Source organism: Natrix helvetica (assembly GCF_964273705.1).
Source record: "Natrix helvetica genome assembly, chromosome: 4".
Taxonomy (NCBI): Eukaryota; Metazoa; Chordata; class Lepidosauria; order Squamata; family Natricidae; genus Natrix; species Natrix helvetica.
Genome location: NC_138550.1, coordinates 93288564 through 93313461, shown reverse-complemented (window position 1 = coordinate 93313461; position 24898 = coordinate 93288564). Strand labels below are relative to the sequence as shown.

The window sequence follows — 24898 nt, the reverse complement described above, 5'->3', positions numbered from 1 at the left end:
GAAGTTACAGCCATTGCAACATCCCCAGTCAAGTTAGCAAAATTCAGTCACCTGGCAGCGTGTCCATCCTTATGTCTATGGCGGTGCTGCAACACCAACCCATCTAGTTCTCTCCATCTCAACTGCCCACCAGCGTGCACAAGGCTGTCACAGACTCCAGGGCCGGATTCCCCCATCCTACCATGCCTGGGGGACCTGAGTCCCTTCCCCCCCTGCAACCCTGGGGCCAATTACATTTGCTTTATTCTGTAGGGGGAGGGGGACTACCTTTCTGCTAGTGCAAATTATCATTCTTAAGAACAACTGTCTTTGCTACCTTTCTGGGAAGGAAAGAGCCTCTTCAGCCTTTACATCAATCATCTTTCCATAGCAGAGAGCTACCTTTCTTACAGCAGGTACAGAAAAAGCTAAAGGTAAGTGGACCTGGGCATGGTGGGATGGGGAAGGGGACTAGGCCTCCTGAGCATGATGGAGCATGGCAGGTTTCTGTGTTCCAGTGGTCACCAGACACACACACACCCGATCCCTGCAGATTGCTTAAGACCACAACTGGGAAAGGCAGGATTTCAGTCATTGAACAAAGTTCAATGCACATTACTTAACAACAGCTTCACTCTATGATCAAGATTCTGGTACCGACTGTGATTGTAAGACAAGGACTACTTGTACTGATAGTTAGCTTACCAAGAAGTTATATAGAAATTCAAGCTATGCACCCCTTTCAGATCTTATCTCCAAAAAGTGCTTCAGAGCTCATCAATGCACCTGCTGCAGCAACTGACATGGCTTCTTTAAAGTATTGCAAATAGATGCTGCATTCATACTACCAAACACATCAAAGCATATTTTGGAAACTGTACCTGAAACAGAGGGCATCCCAAATACAAGACATAAACTTATTAAAATGGTTCTCTAAATCTGCCCATCATCACCTGCCTGCATTTGCACATCAAAGCCCTAAGGTTTATTCTGAAATATTCCTCACTTTTTTCAATCAGATTTTTAATGAAAGGTAAGTGTTTCCAGGACAACTTGTGTCAATTATTCCTTCCAAGCACCTGTCACATACTTTCCTCAGATCCGAATCTTCCATTTCCTCTTAGGATCATTGCTGCTGAGAGAACAAACAAAGTCATCTCAAACAAAATAACTTGCTTTCTCATCATTCTGTTGTGGGAACAAGCATTCCACAGATAACTCCACTAAAGGAAGCAGGTCAGGTTGAAACAGAATTGATCTTGTAAGGCTTCAGCACACATTTCCCTCCTGTTGCAAAGGCCTAGATTATTCTAGTTTCTTCTCCCCACATGCCCTCAGGAATCTCACTTAATCAAGTGAATTACTTCTCGCCACAGCTATAAAATCAATGCTTGCAGCTACAAAAAGGCAAGCAAAGTGTAAAAATAAATGTATGCTCAAGCTCTTGAGAGGCAGATATTTTAAGCAAGATTTAAATGGGCCAGTTTGAAACATCACAACTATACAAGGGGAAGCTAGACTTAAAGGAGAGAGGATATCTAAAGCTTTAATTGGTACATAGAAAAATATTGGTAGGACTTGTCAAATTAGTGTTTTTATAGTGCTTCAAAGATAACATCCCCATCAGATAAAATCACCTGCATCCAAAGTTCTATAAATTCTACTGTGAATCTTAATAAATGAAGTATTCAAATATTATATTTATATTTTTTGCATATTTCTACTCCTACCAACCTTTATTTATTATCCTCTAAACATTTTTTTTAATTAAAAGAAACAATCCTTCACAAACAATCCAAACATGTAGTAGCAACTAACTGGCAGAGAAAAATACTGCAACTACAAGCAGCAGCTTAACTTTATATCATAACAAATAAAGTTATGTAAAAAATATTTGGAACACTCCAAATGCCTCGGAGACAGTCTGTATATCAGGCCTCAATATTAATATTATATACAACATTTATAAACAGATGTTTTCCACCAAAGTCATCGGAGGATATGTTTCAGTTCTCTGAAAAGGAACTTCATAATGACCATTTTGAGGAAATTAATTCAAAGACCATCACCAACTGTTAATGTCTGATAATCCAAGCAATCATCTTCAACCCTCATGTTCAACTCCCATAATTAAACTTCTGAAGGACACCCAGTTGGAAAAGGCTGCCTCATTATCAAAATATTACACTTCTTTTTAAAGAATGCCCTAATACAGGTAGTCCTCAACTTAATAACCATTTGTTTAGTGACTGTTTTAAATTACAACACAAAAAAACCTCATCATCGGTCCTAATACCACTATTGCAACATCCACACGATCACGTGATCAAAACTCAGGAGCTTGGTACCCAACATATATTTACAACAGTTACAGCGGGGTCCCCAACCCCGGTCTGTGGACTGGCACCAGTCCATGGCATGCAATAGGGCCACACAAACTAGCAAAGCCCCATTCGTGGGATGCAGGCAGCATGCAAAACAACACCCCTTCCGGTCCACGGAAAAACATTTTTCCATGGAATCGATCCCTGGTGTCCAAAAGGTTTGGCGCCATTGAGTTGTAGCACCCAGGGCATGTGAGCACCATTTTTGACCTTCCCAGCTAACTCCTGATAGGCAAAGTCAATGGGGAAAGCCGGATTCGCTAAACAACTATCTGATTCACTTAACATCTGCAGTGATTCACTTAATCAGGTCATACAATTGGATGTGACTCATTTAACAACTGTCTAGTAACAATATGTTGTCACAATTGTGGTCGTAACTTGAGGACTACCTGTACTTTACTGATAGCTGCTTTTTAAAAAGTAAGAAGCAATATTCAAGAAAAAGCTACTTTCAAAGTTACAGATACTATCATCTCGTTCATACAACCAAGATGAAATCTGGAACTAAAAGTCATAAACAAGATCCATATAAATTTAGCTTTCTATCGAGAACTAAAAAAACATCTTTTAAAAGTTAGGATGATGATCAAGACTTGATATAGTAAAACAGAAAGAGTCAGCTGGCAGGTTACATTTAATATTAAGGATCTTAGGAAATTAAAGTGAATTGAATATCAGAAAAATGTTTAGCCTTTTCCATCTTTTAATATGCAATGATTTTCATCCAGGAGAAACACAAATTCATTCCCAGATTCAATCAATCTAAACTGGACCAGGAAGAGTGTTTGACCTTACGACTGTAAATAAAGCTTGTTCAGATAAACCACAGGTTAAATAGCATGTCTCAGCTGTTTCTGACAATCTTCAGATTTTCTTTAGATCCCTATACCTGTATTTTTATTTTGCCCCAGAACACTTTTACAAACCAACAGACATCATTTTGTAAATGAAAATTAGTTCCATCTAGAAAACAGAAATATTTAATCTTTCACATATGCATATATTTTTTCTTATGCCTAATGAAAGGAGTGCACATGCCTTGAAACAGCATTCCCCTAACTTCCACTCAGGTGCCTCAATAAACAGGTACCAGTAGTATCTGGTGCTTTCTCTCCTAAAGATGAAGTAGTAACTTTTCTGACCTGCTTCTCTTATTGCAAATTTGGAGGGTGTTTGTGAGAGAAAGAATATCTGCAGATAGTAGAAAACCCTTCCACATGCCTGACCCACAAGTTTCTTCAGACAACCTTCTACTCCTTGGCCATGAGCCTCTAAAGAAATTACAGAATAGACCAGCAAGTTCCAAAGGCCAATCAGGTGGTCTATTTTCTCACAGATCTTCTGCACCCACTCTTTCTTCAGAGCCTTTTCCTGCTCATGTTTCTAACCTAATTATAAACGGTCGGGAAAATATAGACAAAAGGGATCAGAACTCAGGACATTTCTGATCCATTTCTGGAAATCTTCCAAAGCTCCACCAAGTAACACTGACAAAGATAAAGCCACAAGTATCCATCAGGCCAATCACATCTTTCCCCCTAGAGCAGTGGTCACCAACCAGTGGTCCATGGACCACTGGTGGTCTGAGAAAATTTTGGTGGTCTGCAGAAAAATTATTTGCTTTTTTATATTGCACTACATACTATTTATCTTTTTTAAAAAATCATATTAGTGATCCGCAGGATTTAAAATTATGAATTTAGTGGTCCCTGAGGTCCGAAAGGTTGGTGACCCCTGCCCTAGAGTCCCCACCCGCTGAAGCCTGATTTTCCCCACTTCAAGGACTAGTAGTACTATTTTCTCCATTAAAATACTCATAGGTTAACTATTCCCTACTGAAGACACGCCAGAGTACGAGAGCAGATCTTCCCATGCCATTCTGTCCTCAAGAGGGAAAGAGCGATTCCCTCACTTCGTTAAACCCAGGAAGCAGCACGGGTAACGGATGATTCACATGCTCCTCTGAGCACCAAATCACGCCTCCCATTCATTTCTCACCCACCTGCATAGAAACGGATGAGGCAGCCGGTCTCCGAGTCCATGCCCTCCTCCTGCACCCGCCACAGGTCCCGGAAGCCCAGCTGCGAGAGGTAGTCGTTTTGAATCTGCAGGGGCTTCTCGTGCGATTCCAGCCGGCGGGCGGTCTCTCCGTGGAGCTGGACATACAAGGCCGGAGGCTGCTGCGGGGAGGCGGCTTCCCCAGCAGGAGAGGAACTTCCCCGTAAAGCTTTCCCCTTGCCCGGGGAGTCCCCCGAAGCTCTCCCTAGCCGGGATTCCGGACTATGCATCGAAAGCGGGTCGCCTGGCCGGCGTGGCTGGTTCCTTCCAGGCTCCGATCCTGCTCCTTCTTCCTTGGCCGCGGTCGGCGGCGCAAGATCCGCTTCCGAGTCTTCCGAAGAAGACGAAGAGCCCCCGCCTCCGCTATAAGGATCCAAGCGGTCGGAGGCGCTCTCGGCACTGGGGCTGAAGCTCTCGGTATCCGACCCTCCCAAGAGGGACGGGCAAGAGAGCGGCGGGCCGGACAGGTAGAGTTCGGTGCGGGGCGGCGGAAAGGCCCGTCCGGGGCTGCAGTCGGAGGGGGAAAGGCTGGGCTTCCCACTCGCCCGGCCGCTCTCCCCTCCACTGAGAGCCAAGCGCCTGGGCCGAACAGCCACCGCCTCTCCAGCTCCCAAGCCGTTGGGGGCTCCTCGACGGCTTCGGGGCCTTCTCCCGACTGGAATCGGGGTTAAACTTCCCGCCGGAGAAGTCGGAGTCTCCGCGGGCTCGGGCAGCGCCTCTTCTTTCCCGCCGAGAGAAGCCGGTGATGGTTGTAGGAGCAAATCATCTGCCGCCTCCTCTTCTTTAGGGGTCAGTGGAACCTCGGCCGCGGCGGCCGCCTTCCCCCAAACCCGGACAGCGCTACTCCCGCCTCCCCGGTGTCCGAGCTGCATCAAGCGAAGCGCCACTTCAGCGGCGGTGGTCTCCAGGTTGCAAAGCACAGGGAGCAGGGAGCAGCCGCCGCCACCGCTACCCCGCTGTTGCTGCTGGTGGTGATAGTAATAGTAGACATGGACGCATCCTCGCTGTAGGTCCCGCCGCACCCAGTCTCGCTCTGGGGCTTGGAGCGGCTGAAGCTGCCGGGGAGGCTTGGGCAGCAAAAGCAGGGTCTTTCGATCTAAGCTGCGTGTCCCCAGCGCGGCGGCTGCGGCGACCGGAGCGGCGGGGGAAGAAGCCGCCGAGAGATTCCTCTTCAGTCTGCCTCTCCGCAACAGGAGGGAGTTGGCGCCGCTGCCGGGAATCGCCGCCGCCGCTTGAGTCCCGTTGGCCGCTAGCGCCAACGAAGCGCCGCAGCCGGTGGCCGCGGCCCCTCGTTTCCTTCGCCGGTGGTGGCCGCCGACTAGCCCCGTTCTGGCGGCTCCTGCGACGGCGGTTGTGCCTTTGCCCCCTTCCAACGGGCTGGGTGCTCCTATGCCGTTGCCGCTCTCAATGCCGGGGGCCGCTTGGCCCGAGTTGCTCGGCCGCTCCCCCCTGCCGATCATCGGGGCCGGCGTTTCTCGGCTTCCAAGCTGTGGTTGCTGCGCAGGTTCCATTGTAGAACGGCCGAGCGAGCCGCTTTCCGAAGGGGGGAGGGGGCGCCGGATTATGTAGCAACAGTGAACATTCCGTCGGTGTCTTAGCGTTCCATTCGGCTCAGTCTTGCCGCCGCGCAGCTGCTGCCGTTGTCGCGAGCGCCATTAGGGACTGGAGAAGAGACGGGCTCAGCGGCGGCAAGCAGCAGCCACCGCCTCCTTCCTCCCTCCCATCCACCCACCCGGCGTGGCCTCTCCTCTCCTCCTGAGGCTCCTTATGAATATTAATTAAAGCAGGCCTCATACGACGGGTGTAATTTTCTGCTTGCCTCGCTCGCTCGTTCGAGCGCCTTCTTAATATTCATGAGGAGTGACGACATCCCTCGTGAGTTAGGAAAGGGCGGGGCTCCAGGGATAAACAAAACGTGATAATTTGCGCCCAAGATGAACGGTGGGAGAAATCGACCGATGAAAAGGTTGCCGGGAAACGTAGTTCTGAAGCTCAGCTCTGCTTCCCGGAGATCTCCCAGTGCTGACTACATGTCCCTTCAGCCGTCGCGTCCTCTTCGTTGGGCGGGAGAGAAAAGGCAGCTTCCCCAGGTTTCCTTCCTCCTTTAGCTGCTCTCTCTTTGCGGGGATTTGTGGTATCCCGCATGTAGAGTGTGGTGTCTTCAGTTGTCCTTTATCTTTCCTCATCCCTATTTGCAATGCCTTTATACATAATCCCATAATTCTTGAGGTTTTCACAGATGCAAACGTTTGCACGTAGGCAATAGTGGCGAATATCTGTAGCTCGATATAGGGTGGGGAAAAAATCCTCATTTGCACGTATATTATTTGCATATAGGCATATTATTTGCAACAAGAGCATATTTGTTCTCAATGTCCAGATACTTATGGTACTGCACTTTACCAGCATTGAATTCACTGCTCATTCAGAGGACGTTTTATTGCACTTTTGATTCATTTCTGTTTGAGACATAATATGAAAATTTCCCAAACTGTTAGACTAGAATGCTATGGGAGGAAAAACTAAAAGCATTCATGTATCCAAAGCAAACGGGCAGGCAGGAGTTTGCCCACTGTATCTCTGTAATTCTCTATGATTAACTGCTCTGGCTTTATTTACTTAAGTCAGGAAGTTTATCCAAGCCACAACAGTGACTCATAGAAATATAGGACATTGCCATTCTGAGTCAGACCACTGACCCATCTCACCCAAGAATTCAAGGGAATCCAACAGCAGTTCATTAGATTTTTCCATAATTCTTTCTCCCCACTGGGAAATGATCTTATAGCTAAAAAATTTAACATACAGTGCAACATATTTATTTTACCTTACATATATTTAGGTGGTGACCACCTCTGCCCAAGGTTGAGCACCATACATAAGGAACCTACAGGTATGGTCCCATCTTAAGACCTTGACATTTTTTCCATTTATCAAATCATTTCTAAGGATCTGAATAGGCAAATGTAAACAATATTAAGGGTATGGTCACAGGATGGGAGCTGTTGCAGGTAAAGCTGCCTTTTACAATTGATTGGTGCAAAACTGATTTTGTCAATGCTAATGGTGTTAGCATTAGCATTGCTAACTGGTGCACACTTAGCACAATGCTAAGTGTGCACCAGTTTTGTAACAGCACACAAGGCACCTATTAACTGTAATGTCCGCTATCTACTTTTTTTGTTTTTCTTATCAACAGTTGATAAGTCTGGAGGCTGGCAGGTGTTTGAATTCTAAAATTCAAGAGCACTTTAGCTTCTTTATTTTCTATTACTTTATCTATGTTGGTCTCTCCTTATTTTTTGCTTGCAGGCAAATGATATTTCTTGCAGATCTTCCAATGCACCATTGTTACTACTTTGTCATGCCATTGTTTGTGGTCAGTCTGTGTGATCTTGCAGCAAGGACCCAACCAGGGTTTCTTCAACTTCTTTTCTTTTGAAAGCATTTGTTCTTAGGGCTTGCTATTGTGCAAATAGAATTAGCCCCTCTGTCTTTTTCTTCAACTTTCTGGCTCTTAGCCATTGCCAGGACTTGTTATCTGTTTTGCCTGTTATTTTTTCTTTGTGTACTAGCTTTCCTTGCAATGTGTCTTTTCTATTCTTCATTTGGTCTTCTTGTAGGCAAGTTTGATCTCTACAGTATTAAATAAGCCAACATGATGTGCTAGTTTCAGTGCATTGAGCAGCAATTCTATTTCAGACGGTGTTTTTCCATACAGCTTCAGATCGTGTAAGGGAGGTAAGATACGGTAGCTAGATGTTTTTGATGTTTGATAACCATGGCATGACTTGTTCAAGTATTGTTGACAGAAGAATCAATGCAATGACAAACAATAGTAATAATGAGTCTCCTGAAAGATTCCTCTCCCAATATTAACCTGTCATCATTGACCAGGAACTGAGTCTTCCATTGTGCCATTCATCTTTGCACAAAGCTTCTGATGTTTCTACTAACTTGTTGTTGTTGGACACACAGTCAGCCAGATGTTTAAACTGGGCTACAATATTATGATTTAAACTGATCCTCAATGACTCTAGTCTAGGCGCTCACAACAATGAAACAAATTACATGAAATCAATCAAGATAGATCAAGGTAAAAGATGGCAAGCATAATGGCATGAAGAGTCTCACTCACCCTCACCAAGGCCTGGGTGAACAGCCAGGTCTTCCCAGCTCACCTAAAACAGCAGCAGAGTGGGAATCATCCAGATCTCAGAAAGAACTTTGTCCCAGAGCAGGTGCTGCTATACAGAGAATGCACATTTCTGGAATCTGGATATATGACATTGTTTTCAGTTGAAGAAACCCAGAAGGCACCAACCCTGCAGGATAGAATCTGCCATGATTAAAATTACAAAGGAGATATCTGAACCAAGTAATAATGGCAGCCATAGGATAAGAAAACAACAGCCAATGCTGGAATATTGACACTGATTCAATTGAACAATATCCATGGTGCCAGGTCATGAAAAAAAATAATCATAAGAAAGTACCATCAAATGTCAGCATATGCATAACATTCGGTAAAAGTTCCCCTCACACATACATGCTAGTCGTTCCCAACTCTAGGGGGCGGTGCACATCTCCATTTCAAAGCCGAAGAGCCAGCACTCCGAAGATGCACAGAATGCTGTTACCTTCCCACCAAAGGTGGTTCCTATTTTTCTACTTGCATTTTTACATGCTTTCAAACTGCTAGGTTGGCAGAAGCTGGGACAAGTAACGGAAGCTCACTCTGTTATGCGGCGCTAGGGATTCGAACTGCCAAACTGCCAACCTTTCTGATTGACAAGCTCAGTGTCTTAACCACTGAGCCACCGCGTCCCCCGCGTCCATACGATAGCCCCATCTTATTCTTTGTTCTCTGTGTTGACCATGGTACCGCTGATTAATTTGCCAAACATGCCTCTTGAAGCAGAGGGGAATTGTTCCTCTCTTTCTCCAAAGGAAGCCTAAAGGAGCCTGCTCTTCTTAGTGATTGATTAATAACTGCAGCTTTTGCCTGTGGCTGTGCGTCTTTTCCTCCTACGGGCGCTCATTCTGTAAAGGCTGCAATGAAACCTTGTGCCAAATGCTTGTTCAGAAATGCTACATTCTGTCCTAAAGTGAACGATGTTGGCAGGAAGCTACAAACATTATCATTGGATGGAGACAGAAAATAACTTTTCCTCCAACAAGCATTCTAAATATGTTTTCAGTCAGCAAAACATGACTGCCTGACTTAATGCAAAGGCTGGCTGCAACTCTCAGTGCACTCAGTTGTATAAGCAGGAGCAATGCCATGCAAATCACAGGCAACTTAGGTTTTCTGCCAAAGGGAAGAACAAGAAGCAAAAGATCTTACTATCACCCCTTCCAGTTTTCTGTTTTAACTATTAGAGTGGAAAGCTTTAATCAGCAGTTAGTAATCTAAAGCTGCAGTTCATTAATCAGTGTGAGTCGGATTTAATCAATGAAGCTGGGAACTAAGTGTAAGTATTTGTGTTAGATACTTGTTCTAACTACAGTGGTTTCCACCAAGGGCCTCTCTTCTGGCGGGAACAGAGGTTTAATCCTATTGGTCGAAGGGTCTGACAGCTCCCTATAAAAGGGCTGCTGTCAGACTCAACCTTTTGCTGGATTGTTCTCACTTGTACTTAATAAAGAGCTGCTGTTACCGTTAAGCCTGTGTGTGCCTATCCATTACCCAATCTAACACTGGCGACAAGGGTGGGATTGAAAGGCAACTAGGCGAACCAAAAAGAGCGTAGAAATCCAGCAAATACATCCAGCCCGGAGCTTAGCGTGGATTCGATCAGCCATTTTTGAGCAGCAAACTCAAAATGCCCTCTGAACACAAAATGGCCATGCACGCCCCACCGACTCCGTATGACCCAGTCACCGAGTACTGGGACTCATACATGCTACGTTTTGACTGCTTCCTCGAGGCAAACGACCTCATGGGCCTTTCTGAAGGCCGCAAGAAGAACATGTCCTTCGGATACTGTGGCTGGGAAGTATTCGAGATGGCAGAAGACCTCTCTGAGCCGACACCGCTGCAATCAGTCACCTGGTCCGTGCTCCAGCAGACGCTGAGGACCCACTATGCCCCCAAGCCGTCCAAGCATGTTTGCCGGCATGAGTTTAACATCAGGAACCAGAAAGAGGGCAAGTCAATAAATGAATATGTTGCGGCGCTTCGCAAGGCCACCGCGTATTGCGAATTCCAAGACCTGGAGGAGCTGATTCTGGACCGCATAATTTGCGGTGTGCGGGACATTAACCTACAGAGGAGGTTACTTGCCACATCTGACCCACTCTGCAAATTGCCTTGGACGAAGCCAGGGCATCAGAATCGTCTGCTAAGTCTGCAGAAACCCTACAGTGCCAGGATACTTCACAGGACGTGCGGAAGAGCTCATGCTCACAACGCAAGGCTGCAGAGGCCGAGAGGTCAGAAGGCGAAGAAGATGACAGCTGCTGCATGCGTAGTAGCTGCGCCCAGCCGGCACGCAAATTCAAACTACGTCTTCCACCTTGCACTAGCTGCAGAGGAGACCATGCCAGATCGTTTTGGCGTCTCCGCGACACTATCTGCCAGCGCTGCGAGCAAAAGGGGTACATCACCAAGGTTTGCCGAAGCAAGCTCCCCCCGATGATCTGGCAGCCACGAAGCCAACCTAACTGCCAGCAGAGGCCCGGCCAAGGGGCATGACGGCCACCACCACGGTGCTCAGAGAGCGACAACAAAGTCACCCATCATACCTCAATCGACCAAGCCCGCACAAGGTGGTCAAAGAAGCTGAAGGTCACAGTCCTCATCGAGGGCTCTCCATGCGAGATGGAGATCGATACCGGGTCATCACTGACCATCTTGTCGTGGTCTACCCTGAAGCAGGCTATCCCTAGCCTGAAGAAACAACATCTACGCACCCCTGACATCCGCCTTCGCGATTACCAGGGGAACCGAGTCCCCATTGTGGGCGAAGGCACCTTCCGGGTGAACTTCAACAACTTCAGCAGCCAGCTCCTAGTGACGGTGATCAGCGGAAACCTGCGGAGCCTCCTGGGGCTTGACTGGTTCAAAGCCCTGTGGCTGGAAGTAACTGGTGTCAACTAGAGCACCAACGAACTACTCGCAGACCCTACCCCCGAGACGCCAGTTTTTTGCATTGGCTGTTTAGAGACTGGTTCCGTCTCGCTTAGTGACATTGCCTGCCACTCTGCCAGAGACTCCACGATCAAACAGGTTTTGAACTGGGGGTGGAGGGGGTGGCCCAAGGGGCCTGTTGGGGTTGATTTCAAAATGTATTATCATAAGAGAAATAACCTGTCTGTTGTTAAAGGCTGTTTACTGTGGGGGGACTGGGTCATTGTTCCACCCAAACTGCGCATTGCAGTATTAGAGGCTTTACACGTAGGGCATCCTGGAATTGTCAGGATGAAGTCTTTGGCCAGGAGTTACGTGTGGTGGCCTAACATGGACAGGGAGATCGAAGAATGGGTGGCTACCTGTATACTGTGCCAGGAGTCCAGACCAGCTCCCCAGAGGCGCCCGCTAAGGAGTGGGAGCGATCTCAAGCACCATGGTCTAAGGTGCACATTGACTTTGCTAGCCCAGTTCATGGTCAGACATTTCTCGTAGTTGTAGACGCCTACTCGAAATGGTTAGAGGTAGTCCTGATGACCTCCACTATGGCAGAAGCGGTCATCAAGGTGCTATAGAGACTTTTCTCCATGCATGGCCTGCCCGACTCTTGGTCTCTGACAATGGGCCCCAATTCATGGCCATGCAATTTGAGATCTTCCTAGCAGCTCAGGGAATCAGGAATGGTCGCACCATTCCATCTGGCCTCCAATGGTCAGGTGGAGGGAATGGTGAGATCTGCAAAAAAGGCCCTCTCTAGGATGGGCCCGGGAGATTGGCAAACACGGGTTGACCACTATTTGCTAATTCAGCACATCACATCCAGTGCCACTACAGGGAGAAGCCCCTCCGAGCTTCTCATGGGTCGCCGGCTAAGGTCCCACTTAGACCAGTTATACCCCAATTATTCTGCCTCATCGCCCCCAGTCTCCACAAGCAAGATTCGGACATTTAGCGTAGGGGATTCGGTATACGCCCACAACTACACCGGGTGAACAGTGCCACAGTGATAGGCATTACCAGCCCTCACTCTTACCTCCTAGAGCTCGAGGACGGTAGGAATTGGAGAAGGCATATTGCCCAACTCGTGGCTGCCTCTCCAACTCCACTCTTAGACAACCAGAGATAACTCCTGCACGAGTTAGCCAAAGCCCTGTCCAAATGGAGCAAACACACACTCCTTCCACAGTCAGCTCAAGCCCGAGGATACAGGGAAACTTATCTAGTTATGTTGATGGCCCGCAGCGAGCTCCGAGCGAACCGGCTCTAGGAGCTCCAGCTGCAGCCTGTGAAAGGTTCCAGGAGCTTCCACCAAGCGGAGCTGCGGAGCAAACAGGTCCACCCACCCTGTCCAAGGAAAACCCTCCTATTGAACTGTGCAGGTCAGGCAGAGCTACCCAAAAGCCCGCCTACCTGCGTGACTATGTAATAAGTAGGATTGTTCCATCCAAGAGGGGAGGAGTGTTAGATACTTGTTCTAAATACAGTGGTTTCCACCAAGGTCCTCTGTTCCAGTGGGAACAGAGCAGTGGTGGGTTCCTGCCGGATCGCACCGGATCGCGCGCTCCCTTTCGGCGCTAAACCCGGAAGTACGTTCTTGCTCCGCCCCTGGCGACGGGACGACGCTTGCCTGCGCTCCACCAGCTCAGCTGGGACCGGAGACGTTTCTTCAGCGGAGCGGAGCGCCTGAAAGGGACGCAGGCTCAGCCTGCCAGGCTGCCACCGCTCCACTGAAGACATTGCTGAGCAGAGAAACGTCTGCGGTCCCAGCCGAGCTGGTGGAGCGCAGGCAAGCGTCGTCCCGTCTCCAGGGGCGGGGCAAGAACGTACTTCCGGGTTTAGCGCCGAAAGGGAGCGCGCGATCCGGTGCGATCCGGCAGGAACCCACCACTGGAACAGAGGTCTAATCCTATTGGTCGAAGGGTCTGACGGCTCCCTATAAAAGGGCTGCTGTCAGACTCAACCTTCGCTGGATTGTTCTCACTTGTACTTAATAAAGAGCTGTTGTTACTGTTAAGTCTGTGTGTGCCTATCCATTACCCAATTTAACAATTTGTAATGTGGTTCACATTTCTTAGCACATTTCATAAGATATGGTTTCAAATTTTCAACTGAAACTTTCTCTTCACATACGGAATAGCAATTTGTTTAGTAAATAAAGCTTATCTCAGAAAGATATTTAAACAGAGATTTGCTGTTTGTAATAAGTCCTAACAATTCCTACACAGATAATGTTATCTCCTAATATGTTTTTTAGTTCCATGTATGGTGACAATTCCATCAGATCAGTGGAGTCTATGGCTATATTCACACAGGCACACAAATCAGCATTTTCTTACAGGAGCTGTGTCTTCATCTGGACTCACACAATAGTCTCATGCAACACCAGGAAAAGACACAGTTTAATTAAGGAGATTGTCTACTAATCACGATGATATAAATATTTTCACCCTTTTACACTGAAATTCTTCACATATTTAATCAGAATTTGTATTCATCTCCATTCTACATAGAGAATTCTTATATACTTTTGAATCTTGAGTAAAATTCTAACTCTATTCTCTCTAAAAATATTTTTAATTTTTAATTAATTTTTAATTCGAACGGTTTAATGCACCTCTATAAAATGTTCAGAGTGGCTTATAATTCCACTTTTTAAAAATGGCGCAATCAATCATAGTTTGTTTTTTCCTCCAGGCAACACTGAAGATAGTCTTGGATGCAATTAACAATTATAGCACATTATAAGATTAATTTGAATGCCAGCATACCATTGCAGCATTCCATCTAAGAATAGTTAATAGATGTTGCTAAATCAGAACTTGCTGATGGCTGGATTTAGCTTGGCTTACTATCTGACTTTACCCATGGTGGGTGTAAACCATAATTTATCATTTAATAAACTGTTCATAAACTCAGCTAACTGCGGTCTATCAATAAAGCTTGACTTTAAAAGACTGTTCATTATCGCGCTTTATCAAAATATGGCTTGTGTCAGGTAGGCTAGCTAGAATATGGCTGAAGCTTCCCAAAAACGTTCAAATTGGCACCTATTCATCCTGCCCTTTCCTGTTTTATTCTTCCCACATTCTGTGCTAGGTAGTGGCTGATTATTGATGTTTTCGGAATTCCTGTGAGTGAAAACTCTGGTTTCCGACATATTTCCCACATCCGTTCGGAGTATTTTCAATCTGCTATGGAAATAAAGATTTTATGTTTTTGCACCATGATTAACAACCTAGGAAATTATAGTTTATTCAATAAACTAAATAAGTCTAAGCTTTGGATGATGTGTGACCCTAGTCAATGTGTTTACTGAGCCATTGTCAGGGAATAGAAATGCATAGTTTGAAAAGCATGCACCATTTTCTCCCACTACCACTATATATCACCTTGACTGATGAAGAATTCCTGAAACCATAAAACCCGCTCACTTATTCTGGGCCCCATGAGATAACTGACTCAAAACAGACAAAGGAATTTATTTCTAAAAACAAGACTGAACATACACAATCCATAGCAATCAAAGATGATCACTTCGTATATTTAAGAAATCCCACTCTTTCTGCCGCAACTCAATTGTTAATTTTTCAGCCACGATCTACATGGCTACTTTTCTGAAAAGTGCTGTATGAATTCTTACTTGTTCCAATAAGGAAACTGAAGGAAGTCTTATTAGAATAGTGCCAGTGTTTATTTGTGCTCTGTATGGCACATATTGCTACCTTCTATACTGCTTGACCTTTTGGCCTTGCTATGTGAGATTATTCCCTCCCATCTCCTCCACATCATGTTCCTCCCACACACAGGATTAATCTATCTAATAACTTAGGTATTCACAGGGTTCCACTGACAAAATTGGCCAGAACACATCAAGTTTGATGCTACCATGAGAGGTCACGAAGCAAGTTATTTCAAGAAAATGCACGTCTGCATGCACCAGTAAACATTTGTTATAAACAGAGGTATATTAAACATACTGAAATATCCTCTCCTTTGTCTTCTTAGATCATTGACCCGAATCCCCTTATTATGTAAGCCTAAACCAATATACTGAGCTGAAACACCTGGATCATGAGGTACCTCAGGTGGTAGCCCACCTTTTCTACAAAGCCTACTTCCCAACAGTTCCCAGCCTCTTTGGACCTGCTGAAGGCATCTACTCCCAGGCTGGAATTTGCATCAGACTTTCCCTTCCCGAGTTGGTATGCACCATCTGTGCCTGGAAAAGATACTAGCAAATAAAACGAATTCCCTCATTATGTGAAGGAGAACCGAAGGAGATGCCAGTCCATATCTTCTCTTCCACTGAGAAACATCTGCAAATTGAGTCTAAGTAGTATTATGGAATTATATCAGTGAAACCCTGCTCTCTGTCATCATCTCCCTCCACCCTCCAGGTCTAATGGTACCCTGGAACCATTTTTTTACCCTGTCTTACAGTCATCTTCAGAAATGCTATGGAAACTGACCATTCCAAATTTCAGTACAGACTCTATTTTGAGGGATTAGAGGCAGACTCAAAGCTATGCAAACGGACATGCTTGCATTTTATGTCCCAGAGCTTAAAAATTGCTTTGCGCTGTCTTTTATTAGTTAAATTTGATTTTCATTGTTGTTGTTGTTTTTAGCAATATAGTGATCTTATTCTTACAGTAACTCAGCTTGAAAACTACAAGTGGTAAGCAAATTTAGCATTCAAATACATCAGCTTGGATTCTAGCCCATGGTGCAATTTTGCAAATGCATTTCAAATGTCACTAAATATAAAATTCTATCTAGGTGTACCAAACGCCTTGATAATCAGCCTGCAGCTAAATATAGAACACTGGTGCTTTGCATACACAGGCATGAATCCTCTGGCACAAAACCGTGTAGTGCGCAACTTAGTTTGCCTCAAGAAACTTTCTGTGAATAAGGAAGAAAATCACCTCTGCGATTACCGCATTAACCTCTAGACCTATCAGAAGTGACCTTGAACTTGATCATTCTGGGCCACCTGCATTTTTTCCAGTGAATCTCCTTAGTGTAAAGAGGCATGCATGCAGTCAATTGTCGCTACTATACTTAAAACAGTTGCGTTTAAAATTTTGGTGGACTAAAACCATCTAAGCTGCATCCTATCAGAGAAGTCTCCCTTATCTGAGAATAAATTAAGGTTGATATAATCAATCAGGCTTATTGCTAAGCATTGCATTGTTCTGTTAATCATAGCCAAAATATTTCAGTGGATTCTGTGCAGGAAAATTATCTGGAGCGAAAAAATGTTATATATGTGGCACTACTGTCAGGAACACTGGTCTTAATAGCTGTTAGCTTATCCTACAAGCGATGTGGATGCTTACCTAGAAGAATAAATCTCACACACCCCATTCATACAACGCATTTATTTGGATTACAGCAGGGATAGCCAATCATGTAATCATCCTAATCGGAATAATTGATACAATCAACTAAAAGCTGAGATAGTTTTTGCTTAAAGTAACACCATCTAAGTTAGCTCTGTCATACAAGTTGTTCTTGTACTCACACACCTCCCACCCTCTAGGATGGGAAGAAAGGGTCCCGAATGTACTGAAATGGGATAGTAGGCAATGACAACAAGGAGGAAACAATAGTTTATGAGGAAAGAAATGACCCCCTCTCCCCAAAAAGAACAGAAGCTGGGGTGTGTGGTTTTCTTCAAGGGGAAACGAAGAACTGTAAACACTTCTGTAATCTCTATTGCAAATAAACTAAGTCCATGCTGATTAGTAGAATGTTTCAAACCTATCTATTTAGAATAACTATTGTGTCAACATTTGGAATCATCTTGCACTTTTGAAGGTTCCTGCCTTTAAAGAGAACTTCTATAGGACTCCTGAAGCCCCTCCCTGTTGAGGTTTTATTTTGATTTTAGCATGGATGGTCTGATCTGAAGCAGAGCAATTGCTCAAGAATTTTGCCTTTGCTGCTATTGCTACAAATAATGATAATCATTTCATTACTTGTTTTAAGAAAAGATAATAAAATGTGAAGAGCCAGTCTTGTGTGGTCATTAAGGCATTAAACCGGGAGACCGTGAGTTAGACACAAAGCCAACTGGATGACCTTGGGCTAGGCACTTTCAATCCTAAGAAGGAGGCAATGGCAAACCACTTTTGAAAAACTTTGCCAAGAAAAATGCAGAGACTTGTGCTGGCAGTCTCTAAGAATCAGACATGATTGAAAGAAGGGGACGACGACATGCTAAAGATTAAAATATTAATTTGAACTTTGGTGTGGGAGAAGGCTCTTGGAAGTACCATACCATTGGCAAGTGAAGGAAATTCAAAAATGAATCTCAACCAATTAAACCAGAAGTCTCATTCAAGGCACAAGTGTCCTTGCTCAAACTATCCTACTTCAGACACATTGTACAAAGACCTAGCTCTATAGAGAAAGTTCAAATACTTGGAAGGGTGGAAGGTTAGAGGAGAAGATTTCCAGCAGCAAGGTGGAAGACTCCGTTAGAGTAGCGGTGGATGCATCACTTGAAGGACCAGAGCATGGGTGGGGTAGGGGTGGGGAATCTATGTAATTGCTAAGAGCTAGTGTTAATTCGATGTCACACAACCGTAATAAATGAACTATTACGCCCAAGAGAAATCTGAATTGTGAGAAGGAAAAGTGAAATGTAAGATGAAAAAGTAATTATAGATGGGATGGCTCATAAAAAATATCCATGGTTAAATTTGTAGACTACTATCTTCAAGTACAATGTTATTTATAAAGGGAAACTTTAAATAAAACCCCAAGTCAGTTTTCTTTCACAATGATGCTATGTTGGTTAGGCATTATGGGAGTACTTAGGAGTACTCCCAAATACTCCCATATTTGGCATAAATTTGGAATGTGGAACCTCTACTCAGGACATGAATTCTGCAAAGAAAAAAAAACTATATGCAGCCAGAGTGACCTCCTCCTCCTCTTCTGTTTCTGATATTCAGGCACTTATTGGCATCCCCTATATATTTTCAAAATTATTTCATCCATCTCTAAAAGAATTACCAATAATCTGTAAGGTTTAAAAAAATGCAAGGGAGACTGGAACAGGGTGGGTAGGAAATAACGAGGGAGGAACACTTCCAAACATGTTCAATGGGCATGAACTGAGTGGTGCAAAGAAAATTTGAAAAAAAGAATAAAGGAGCAGAGCTCAATCTCTGGAAATTTGGAAACAAATAGGAAACATTGCAACAAAAAGTGAGGACATTTAGAATTCATCAGGACAACAAGAATGACAAAATGCTTCTAAGTAGTCTAATTATGTAATATTCCTAGAATTGTATTTATTTATTTATATTTCATGTTTCTAGGCCGCCCATCTCCCTTAAGGATTTGCCTTTGTCTAGGTGTGAGACCGCTGATTTTGAGTGATCTAAACAAGAAATTAAGTAGGGTCATCATACCAAGCTAGTACTTAGGTAGCAGAATACCAGGAAAACTCCAGGGTTGTTGAAGAAGACAACAATAAGAAATCATCGTCACATTGTAGCAAAGAAAATCCTGATGAAGACATCAGGAATCAAGCTCAGTAGTTAAGCCATTTAACTGATGCAGCAGTGTAATATGTACGTAATAGTGCAATCACAAACAATTGTGTAAAAATAATATCTTTTATACTTAAAATACCGTACTTCAAGCCTGATTTACTCAATCTTCCTTGGCAGTACAATAAGCAAGAATATGGTATATATGTACATAGAATCTGAGGGAAATTGAATGGACAACAAAATATTGCAAAATATTACTTCAAAAACCAAGATAGGCATAATATTTGTGATGTTATAATCCAATTAAAGAAAATGACACATGTACAGAATGGAACAAAACTTCAAACTCTGTAACAGAAGATGTTTTCATAATATCTATTCAACACCACCTGTCCCACAACTGTAGGAAAATAATCAGTACATATGTGTATGTTACGTGTGTGTGTGTGTGTGTGTGTGTGTGTGTTACACTTAAGGCAACCCCAAAATAACTTTGGACTACAAATATATTTTGTATTCTTTTTGCATTAGTTTCAAAAGAGGCAAAGTTGCTGGTCTTATTGAGGAGTTGATTGTGTGGCTTGACCCTCAATGTAATAATAATAACATATATCTCCTGTGGCAACCACAGTTTAATTTCTCTTGGCTATGTTAGATATTCTTATAATTTTTTACTGTCTGGAATTGTGAATACAAGCATTTCGAATTGCAGAATTTTGTTGTACAACGCTATTGTAGATATTAAACCTGTTCACGCATACATTATATGCACCCTTTATTTAAATAAAAAAAAAAACATTTTCTTCTTAATTAGTTAGGATTCCAATTTTCCAGAGTATATGGGACTATTTCCACATTCTTCCAGGCAGAAAAATCTCCATCATTATATACAACTAATCAACCTACACAAAGGCATAGCTTAACATTCTAATCCATTATTAAGAACAATGCCAAATTATTAAACTATTTAATCAAAAAGAAAACCCTCTCTTGAGACCACTTCGCTAGTTTCATTTTCATTTATTCTCTAAGAGTTAATGCTGCTTGACCCCACCCGCTGATCTCTTAATAAATGAGTTGGCAGAGAGTCCTCTAATTGTTATACTGTTCATCTTTTGCCAGCAGGGATAAAAAAAATGCAGAGATTTATCAATGCTCCCCCTCAAAAAACAAAAACAAAAACCCTCCCTGTCTTGTATTTATGATCTAGTCTAGTGATGGGAAAATAAGTTACGCAAGCATAATATATTTTCCTTATTTGTTTTATTTTTTTTAGTATGCATCTGTTATTCTATTACATTATATTAATGTTAATATCTGGGAAATGCATTATTACAAAAAGTCATGTTTCACTTTGTTAAGAACTGTTTAATAGCAATGGTTGTCTATGGTTAATGGAAACTGTACACAGGAGACTTCAACCTAGGCCATTTTAAGACTTGTGGACTTCAACCCCCAGAATTCTTCAAACAGCCATGCTGGCTGGGAAATTCTGACAGTTGAAGTCCACCAGTCTTAAAGTGGCCAAGGTTGGAGACTCCTGCAATGTACACAATTCCAGCAATTTAAAAATGTATTTCAGTTGTCTGTGTAGGCAACTGTTTCTAGATAAGTCTATAATAGACTTTTAACTGATGCAAGCTTTAAAAAAAGAGTTAGAGAAATATGTCAATATTTCAAGATATCTGAAATTCTAAAAAAAGATCCTAAGGGAAAGTGGTTAACTCATTTTCTCCCAAGCTTATTTCAAATTGCCCCAGTCATATCTATCTGACTCACCAGAGTGGGGAGGCAGGGAATGTTATATGGACCTAGGGAGGTCCATCTACTGGACCAAGGAGAAGGGTCTTGTCTGTGGGGACTCCCTCCTTGTGGAATATCATCCCTTCAAAGATAAGATTGGACCCCACTTTGACACTCTTTCACAAGGCCCTTAAGATGTGGTTCTGTCAAGAGGCCAGGGCTCCCCAGAGTGATATGGAGCCCATCAAGTGGTTACTCTGATTGTTGCTTCCAGGTGAATGGAGTGTCATTATTTTTCTTGCACTGAGGTAAGCTGTACAGATTCACCAAAGGTGAGTTAGGTGGCTAAATAAATAAATGAACAAACAAATAAATAAATAAAAAGCAAACCTTGAAGGGATTCCCAGATCTTTTTCTTTATGAATACTAGCTGATAATCTGGCATTGTCTGGGTATTTATTTATAGGGGGGGGGGGGGGAGATGTCTGGACCAAACGTAATTTCATAATGTTGGTTTTTTCCCCTTACCAGAGGGAGCCCTCTTGTGGAGTATTGTGAAGCCTTTACCATGTCAACTCCACTGTGCTGTACAGTGGAAGCCATTTTATAGCAGTACAGTAGAAGCCATTTGACGCAGAACAAGCAATATCTTAAAAGAACACACACCCTGAGGGGTGTTAGCGGTGTCTTACCCCCCTCCCCCCAGTATTCTTTTCAAGAAAGTAAGTCATCTGTGTACCAAGTTTGATTGAAATTGCTCGAGGCATTCTAGAGGTATGCTGGAACATACAGAAATCCATTTTTCAATATATAGATTCCTACTTCTTTGTTTAAACATTTGCAATTTCTACTGGAGTGTGGGGGTGGAGAAGGGAGCATCTATATATGATGACAAAATCTTTAGCAGGTGGAAATACCTGGTTAATTACAGAAACCAAGCAGAATTGGCCCCGCTCAGCAATTAAATGAAGACAATATCTGGAAATTCCAGGAAAATTAGATAAATGAGAAATTGAAAAAAAAAAATGTCAGAAGACAATGGCAAATCACTTCCATAATTCTGCCAAAAACCTGCATGAATGCAGCCTCCAGGAGTCAAGCTTGACTTGAGGGCATGTTTACTTTTTCTAATCCAGTTAGTGAAAAAAGAAAAAAAGATATTGGAATCACCAAATTTATTACAGCATAAGTCTTGGTCAGCTCAAACCCATTTCATTTTCGCTCCAGGGAGAAAAGCAAACATAGGGATTGCGGACAGAACCTCCCTCTGTTGAGTTGCACAAACGTTTATTGCTTGTGATAAAAATGGTGTAATTCAGGCATTCGGGTTAATTTATGAGATAATGCAAGCTCCTTGTTCTGGTATCACAAGAGTCCATAAAGGGGAGCCAAAGGGAAGAACAAAGCAAAAAAGAAACAGAAGGAAAACATAAAGAAGGACAGCCATGAAGGAGATAGAAGTAAAAATAAATCTCTTGAGATAGAGACAAAGGCAGAGATAAGGGACAGTGCTCGAAGCAAGGTAGAAAGAAACAAAGGAGGAAACACAACCACAGTGTGTTCATGATAGGAGAGTTGGAAGCATTCCTAGCCACTGCCCAAGTGTCTCTCACAGTCTAGAGGAATTTTGATATGGGCTATTTTTGAACTTGCTTTCTTTTGTCAGTATCCACCCCACCCCACCCCAAAACCTACTAATCCTGGTCCTGTTTTGTTCAGTTTTCAGGGACTTGTGCTGTTGACACATAAGACAGGGCCACTCGCTCCCAACCTTTACACTGGGAAGAAATAATTTTAAAATTTAAAAAGGGGGACGAACTGAGGTGCAGAGGTAAGCATGGGCTAAGAGAGGCATGCATCATTTGTAAATCACCCAAAGCTGATGGGAGGCATGCAGTGCATAAATTTAATACATCATCATTGGAACGGAACAGAACAGAATAGAATATTATTGTCATTTTAAATGTATACTAATCAGCATACATTAAAATGAAATCATGACTACTATCCTATTCTTCATTACTTTGGGGCAAAATATGACCCAAATGGCTTTATGAACACAAACTAGATTGCCATATGCCAGGATCTCCTCCACCCCACCCCGCCCTCCATATGTGGTATACTACTCTTAGGTGACTATAAATACAAGCACAACTTTTGGAACTAAATGTGTCAAAGGCAATGTAATAACCTACAGATCAGAGATGGTATTCAGACAGTTCTGACAGGTTCTGGAGAACTGGTAGCGGAAATTTTGAGTAGTTTGGAGAACCAGCAAATAGGCTGGCCCCGCCCCTGCTGCCTCCCAGCCTCCCAGCGGATCTTCTTTTGTTGCCCTGAACAGGAGAATGGAGCTGGAAAGCAGGTTAGTGGGGTGGGGAGGGAATGGGGATTTTGCAGTAACTTTCCCCTGCCACGCCCACAAAGCCACACCCACAAAGTTACACCATGGCCACAAAGCCACGCCCATGGAACCGGTAGTAAAAAAAAACTTGAATCCCATCACTGCTACAGATGTTGACATACACAAGACAGACAAAGGAAGGGAAGCAAGGTCTTTTCCTCTTTGACAGTTGGAACATTAAAATACTACTTCATTCCCTTCCTTTGCTGAAGGAACTAGAAGGAAAGGCTTCCCAGAAAAAGAGGAAAGATGATGCACACAAGCAAAATGTCTCCCTCTCACACCCACGTACACTCAAGCACTAGCTTCATGAATCTTATTCAGATGACAAAGTTGCTATTGCTCTTGTGTTTTTCTAAATTTAAATGGCATGGCATGGCATGGTATGTTATTCTACTAGAAACACTAGGCTAGGGAGAGAACTAATGACAATGGGGATTGTAGAGATATGGTGCTAGTACTGTACTCTATTTAGCATTTTAAAAAACAAGTTCTTTTTTAGAATGTAAAATAAGATAGATTTCTAAGACTGTGTACAATTACAATAATAATCTGGATGGTTGGGATCATACATTAAACTAAACTGTATTTTATTAAATGCTGAATATGTCAGAATAAATTATATGTTGACTTAATAATGTGAACCTAGCCCCTCTTTTGGCCAAATACTATTTTCTTTACTGAATGAAGATCCATTAAATTATTACACGCACACACGTGTGTGTGTGTGTGTGTGTGTGTGTGTGTGTGAGAGAGAGAGAGAGAGAGAGAGAGAGAGAGAGAGAGAGAGAGAGAGAGAGAGAGAGAGACGGCATGTATTCACAAGTATTTTTGGCTTGGTTCTTTGAGAAGAAGGAAGAATTCTTAAGAAAGAATTAAATATCTTCAAGGGAGATACTAAAATAGTTAAAGGAGTTAATTCAGAATGTTAAGAATGTTCCATTCTTCTGCAAAAGATGATTGGTAAAGACTCATATGAACTATAAAGTCTAGAACAGGCAATATCAGGATTCCCCTCAGACACTCCTTAGAAAGATGATATGCTGAACAGACTCTGTAAGCAAAATCAGGCAATATAATAAAAATTGAAACCATTAAACAGCAAAATCCTTGACATTGCAGAGAACATGTGCTTTAGAAGTGTTTCATTCAAATTGGGAGAACTGTTAAGCTTTAGATTATTTTAAAATAAAGGCTGGCATTTCAGTCACTTCCCTTCTGTATGGATTATAGACACTGAAACACTTCTGAACAGCAGCATATTGAGGAAGGCACATTTTCTACATTTTAATTAAAATTTGACAGGACCATTGGGGTCTAGTTTAGTGGGGGGGTTGAGCAGGGGTGAGTTCCGGCTGCTGCTACTGTTGGTTTGCTGAGAGGCGCGCTGTGCGTATGCACTACCCACACATGCACAGTAATAAAAAATTGCTTCTGCGCATGCGCAGAAGCAAAAAACAAGATGGCATTGTCTATGGCGCCACTGAGAGAACCGGTTCGGGGGTGTGGAAGGCTGAGTTACTACCTACTCAGCCAAACTGGTCCGAAGCGGTGGGAACCCACCTCTGGGTTTAAGTCAAACATCACCCAATTGCAGAGGTGGTATTCAGCCAGTTCTGGCAGGTTCTGGAGAACCAGTAGAGGAAATTTTGAGTAATTCACAGAACCGGCAAATAGGCTGGCC

At 43.3% G+C, this 24898-nt stretch overlaps 1 protein-coding gene across 1 annotated transcript in view; it reads right to left on the bottom strand.

Annotated features, from left to right (window-relative positions):
• The window catches only part of PHLPP1 (PH domain and leucine rich repeat protein phosphatase 1), a 205094-nt gene extending 198843 nt beyond the window's left edge, over positions 1–6251 (bottom strand). Inside the window, exon 1 of the mRNA XM_081951854.1 lies at positions 4369–6251. Coding sequence (XP_081807980.1) covers positions 4369–5935 — 1567 coding nt within the window. The 5' untranslated portion in view covers positions 5936–6251. The remainder of the gene's footprint in view (positions 1–4368) is intronic.
• Between the last annotated feature and the right edge of the window lie 18647 nt (positions 6252–24898).